At 34.3% G+C, this 6,000-nt stretch overlaps 1 protein-coding gene across 1 annotated transcript; it reads left to right on the top strand.

The window, feature by feature from the left end:
* Positions 1-547: 547 nt before the first annotated feature.
* LOC102594934 (50S ribosomal protein L19-2, chloroplastic-like) lies at positions 548-4,161 on the top strand. Its single transcript, XM_006359162.2, has 5 exons — positions 548-698; positions 779-1,093; positions 1,392-1,478; positions 1,574-1,707; positions 3,890-4,161. The coding sequence occupies exons 1-5, from the start codon at positions 675-677 to the stop codon at positions 3,996-3,998; spliced, it is 669 nt and encodes a 222-aa protein (XP_006359224.1). The 5' UTR covers positions 548-674; the 3' UTR covers positions 3,999-4,161.
* The last annotated feature ends 1,839 nt before the right edge of the window (positions 4,162-6,000 follow it).

The raw sequence follows: 6,000 nt of genomic DNA, 5'->3' as shown, positions 1-6,000 counted from the left end.
TTGAACTTTGTCCCTATATTTTGTGCTGATCTTTAAATTTTGTCTATTAAGACAAAAAAAAAATTCCGGAGTAACAAATCACACTCTTAAACTTGATCTCTATATTCATAGTTTGAAGAGCAATCAATTTAAAGAACAAAAATTAAAGACTAACTCGTTTGAAGGACGAATCATGCAATTATTTCATTGCACTAAGATAGCCAATTTTAAGGGTACTGTTTAAAAGTTAAGACCCATTCAAACTTAAAATTTGAGGCTTTAATTGTTCAAAATTAACATGCACGAAATTTAACCGCCACAATATAAAGCCTCAAACATTTTGGTCCGACATTTCAAACTTCGAAACATTCACTTCTAAAATTTGAATACTAAAACTTTGAGTTTTGATTTTGGCAAAAAAGTTTTAAATTTAGCTAAATGTTAAATAGCACCCGACCCATGAAGCTTAATATGAATGGATTTAACGATCCGACCCGAATACCAAACTGAATGGATTTGATGACCCGACCCGAATACCCAGATAAGCAAACGCTATTCTGCAGCAAACATCGTTAATAGGATAAGGCTTTCTCCTTCCTGCAACAAGTCTTCTTGATTTCCATGAATTCTTCTTCCTTCATTTCTTAACTCTTAACAAAAAAGAACCCTAAATTTCCACACTGTTCATACCCAAAATGGGTTCCATTGTTCTGCCTCAGGTCTGCTTCTTCACTTCCTAATTTTCACTTACCTAGATTCTTGAATTGTGTTAAAAATCTGTGCTTTATTGAATTTACAGGCTTTATTTGTGGTTCCAAGAAACCCCACAAGATGTACTACTCCACAGAAGCTGGCATTTTCTGCCTGCGTCTCTCGAAGACCTTCTCAGTTGAATGTGTCCTTGTTTTCTGCTTCTCGGTTGTTAAGTTCAAAGTGGGGAAGTCGTTCTTTTGTTGTTAGAGCTGAAGCTGATTCTCAAGGGGAACCGGAAGCTACTGAGACAGAGGCCCCCGCAGAAACTGAGGTTGAAGCTGAAGCTGAAGCTGCAGTTGCAGTTGCAACAGAGGAAAGACCACCATTTAAGCCGAGGGCTAAGCTCGGAGATATAATGGGGGTAATTTGTCTAAACCCAGTATTTTCTTTTGTTAATTGATTAATTGACTTTGTTATGAGTTACTTGAGCCGAGGATTTTTCAGAAACGGCCTCTCTACTAGGGATAAGGTCTGGGTCCACCCCCACTAGTGGGATTACACTGGGTATGTTGTTGTTTGATAGGTTTGAGAACAAAGAAATGGATATAACGAATTGAATTGTGTAGAGTTTTTGAATTTTGCATGAAAAAATGTATACTGAAGTCTGGGAAACATAATTTTGTGCTAATTTGATGAATGTTGCACTAATTTGGGAGTAGATATTGAACAAGCAAGCAATTGAGGCATCAGATACTGTGAGGCCTACACCAGACATTAGGACTGGTGATGTTGTTGAGATCAAATTTGTAAGTAGTATCTGTATGTTGATTGTTTGGTTTAATTGGTTGAGGTAGATTGTACCGCCATAAGTTTAATTTGAAGGATGTCTATGAATTTGTAGGAAGTACCAGAGAATAGGAAGAGATTGTCTATTTACAAAGGTATAGTCATTTCAAAACAAAATGCTGGTATCCACACGACAATTCGCATTCGGAGGATTATTGCTGGTGTTGGAGTTGAAATAGTGTTCCCAGTGTAAGTCATACTTTCTGTGCTTCAATGTGTTGGCTTTGCAAGGTTGTCTATGATTTTCTTCTTGCATATAGTACCTGTTTCAAAAAAGAATGAGGTAGATGTATACGATATAGCACTACTAAGATATGATATGCTTGCAGCTTAAAGTGACATTCACACTGTCTCATAGTCAACCAGCAAAAAGATTCTGAACTGTCTGCTAGTTTTAGGAAATGAGTTTGAAACTTAGCAACACGAGCCTTAAAGTCGAAGATAGCTATTTGAATACCTTGCCCTATTCTATCTATAGTTTTTTACTTGAACATTCTCTTACTGTTAAATACTTTTATGTATTCCTACTTTTATTCCTAGTATGTCAACTCATTATCAGCATAGAAATGAGGTATATGAGATGTGGCAGCACTCATGATTGATGCAATTCCTTGGGTGTGAAAATCAGATGTCAAACTGATCTTAAATCTGTTTTAGTTTAACAGGAAATACCTGAACAAATTTGACCGATTATCTAAACACGCAAATTTATGTGGCCACCCACTTGGTTGGTGTGTAGCCTACTTGCTTGTCCCTTGGCTACGGCATAGGGTGTGGTGAAGAGAAAAATATTAGTGTTCGTTAGTTTTCCTTGTACGCAGTGGAAGCAAAAGTTGACACTAAGAACATGGAAATAATTGTAGAGAGTTTGAGTGATCTGTGGTCAGTTTAGGGGACTTTGGCCTATTTTTCGTTCTCTGTATCCCTTCTGTACCAACAAAATCTTCTCTTGTCCTAGTTGGAGCTCTAGGAAAGTTGAAAAACCCATCAGGAAAATCTGGATCATGGTTCCTGCCTGCATTACAGGAGATGTTTTGATGGGATTTCAACTCATATATGCTCTCTCAGGGCTAGTTGTTTGGTTAGCCTTCTTAGATGGTCTAACCTTTCCCCTGGAAATAACTTAGATCTCTTTTTGGATTTTTTAAGCTCCTTAGATTTATGTTTTTGAGCTAACAGTTTCTTTTCTTTTGGAACTTTTGATTCCCTGGATGCGTTTAACGATAACCCACTCACCTCATAAATAAGAAAAAAAAGTTACTGCATATAAAACCATCTTATTTGACTATTAGCATCCTCAGAAAGCTATTCGATGTCAGAAAACTCTTGAAGACCTGCACGTTTCTTGTCCTCACACAATATCAACTCAAGAACCTGTATGCCCTTTTAATTCTGGCTATTCCTGAACTAAAACAAACACCAATTAACTAAGTGGACTGGCAAATCGGTATTTGGCAAATCTTCTTTGTCCCACAGCACTTATTCACCATAAATATTCTGTTTCTTGTTCGCTGTCTGCCTTTCTCGTCATTAGCCAGACATGCAAGTTACTGGTGATATGATGAAGTAGAATTGACGAATGGTGTTAGACCTTTTGTTGAAATATTGGAAGAATTCGGTCTTTGTACTTCTATGGATCATTCTTGTTTCCCATCTGATATAGTAGTTCAAAACACTTCCCCTTGACAAGAAAGACCTATTTTTGTTTTCATTTTTTTTCCCTTGGGGTATTTTGATCATGGCTGCCACTGTGCTCCAAGTGAAAAGATTGGAGAAGTAGTGGGAGGATCATTTTGAATTACTGACACAGATCAAGTTGTTTAGGGAACAAAGCCGCAACTTGCTAAAAGTTAGGGGATATGTGATTTAACTTAAAAGTGAAAAAGGATCTCTCGAACAGAACACAACTTTGAAAACAACCTCACTATTCGTCTTATCTCAGTGAGTTGCTCTTACACTGGACATCTTCGTTCTTGTCTCCTTTTAAAACCTGGAAACATAATTTGAATTTCAAGTATCATCTAGAAATGTAATCTTGACTTCCTTTTGAGTTGCTCTTACACTGGACATCTTCGTTCCTGTCTCCTTTTAAAGCTTGGAGACATAATTTGAATGTCGAGTATCGTTTAGAAATGTAATCTCGACTTCCTATAGAGTTGCTCCATAGTTTTATGTCAAATTTGTTCCATCAGAATCACGGATAAAAGGAAGAACTTTCTTCATTTAAATGTGCATGGATAAATCCTTGTATTCTTTCCATATGTTGCTGGTGTGAGGTGACATGTATCTCGTGGAATTAGTTGAGGTGCACGAAAGTTGGATACTAAAATGAAACCTTATGTTATCATTCTCCTTTTGCTTTTGATGACAGGTATTCACCAAATATCAAGGAGCTCAAAGTAGTTAAGCACCGAAAAGTCAGGCGAGCAAGATTGTACTATTTGCGCGACAAGCTCCCAAGGCTCTCCACTTTCAAATGAGAGCCCAGTCCTTATAGTTGGCCTCATCAACTGTCCTTTTCCTTGACAATTTTTGTACCTTTTCTTTTTGGCAATTCAGTTTTGGAAGTGTAATTTACATCTGACATTGCTTAATAGGTTGTTATTCATTCTTTTTGTGTAGTCATTTCAGTCTGCTGTTCAATTTGTGCTTAGTTTTGCCTCATAATGCACGTGATGATGTATTCAACTACTCTTTCAGTTAAAGGTCAGTGACGGATCTAGGATTTTAAGGTTGTGAGTGTTCTGAAAGTAGCGGAGTCAAAAGGTTGTTTGTATAGATAGATATATTTTGAGATGAGGTTAATGGGTGTTCGAGCACCCGGCGGACTCTATGTGGGTCCGCCCGTGAATAAGGTATGTTATTCTAAAATGGACGTTGGACTTAACTTATCAGGTGTTCTATTGTTAAAAATCATATAAGGTCACCCATGTAACTACCGATGTGAGATTCATATCCCTATATACTCAGACACGATCATTGAAGCATGAACATTATAAGATGGAGGTTTAACATCGGATAAATTAAGAATTAGAGTGAGTCTAACTCTGATATCATGTTAAGAAATTTCCTCTTCAAACTCTTTCTCCATAAAAAGAATCTTTGACATTGAAAAATTGATTTAATATCATTTTTCTATGTACTTTAAATACATGTTTATTTTATTAATCAACCAACATTATTTAATGTCGGTATAATTCTATTTCTAGTAAATGTTAAAATTTTAATTGAGATTAGAATAAATGGCACGACTTGCCTCATTATAAATCCAATAATATACACTGTCGCTTGTTTACATATATGTTCAACTAATTTTAGTTATTTATACATTAATAAAAGTCTACATTAGGTAATACGAACAAAAAAAAACTAGAGTAGATGCTTCCCATATATCTAATGAGTGAATAAATTTTAAAAAAGGAATTTTCTTGTGTCCCACAAAGCAATATTAAAAAACAGTGTGTAATAAAAAATTCCTTTTGAGATACCCTACTTATTAAGGTGTTACATAGATTTGATTTTTTTGAGAAAATACGTTGACAATATCTGAACTATTTTTGTTTTTAGAAATCTTTTGTTTTTGTCTTTTCATATAATAGAAGTAATTTTTATTTTTTTACAATTTATTTAACAAAAAGTTGCGGATCAAAATATCTTTATATATGAGTTATGACCTAATTTTGCTCAACATAAATATAATAGGAATCAAGTTATCTAACATGTTACATGAATTGTATAAAACACTACATAAATTATATAAATTGAATCATATCTTTTATAACATAACTTTTGAGTTTTGAAGCTAAATTTTCATCTCGCTCAACACAAATTCTGAAACGGAAATATATAGCTACGTTACGTTACTTTTGATATCCCATTGAAATTTTTTGAGCATCCAATCGTAAAACAACATGTAGCTCAGAACCATTTAATAAACCTCTCGAAAAATGTGCTCTAACAATTACTCTAACAAGAAAAGAAAAGAAAAAGCATTTGCTGAGTTATTTTGATATAAATAATACTGTAGAAAAAGCTCAAATACTTAAAATTTTGATATAAATAAGTCAAACTTTTAAAAAAAAGATATATGATTTTTTTTCTCAAAGTTTAATAATATATTTAAGCCTTTTCTTTAATTTTTTTTAATTAATAACGTGATCGAATTATAATTAATTACATGTAAAATGAATTTTACAGAATCGAAACTATTTTATTTTTATAATGATTGTGATATTCGAATTAACTTTTGAGTATACCAAAGTCTACTTGCCTTTCGAGAGGAATATCGGGAAGATTACTCATTTACAATCGGAGCTGACTCAAGAGAATGTCACATCCCACCAGACACTAAAACTAAGATGAATGAAAATAATCACTTAATATTTCTTTGCTACCGCTGAGTTTTGAACCTGAACTCTCGGTATTCTCAATCAATGAGTTAATTTTTTATCGAATGACATAAACGAGCCTGTTATCAAAATT

Source organism: Solanum tuberosum, unplaced genomic scaffold (genome assembly GCF_000226075.1).
Source record: "Solanum tuberosum cultivar DM 1-3 516 R44 unplaced genomic scaffold, SolTub_3.0 scf00292, whole genome shotgun sequence".
Taxonomy (NCBI): domain Eukaryota; kingdom Viridiplantae; phylum Streptophyta; class Magnoliopsida; order Solanales; family Solanaceae; genus Solanum; species Solanum tuberosum.
Note: the sequence above shows the minus strand (reverse complement) of the source record. Positions and strands in the feature narration are given on the sequence as shown.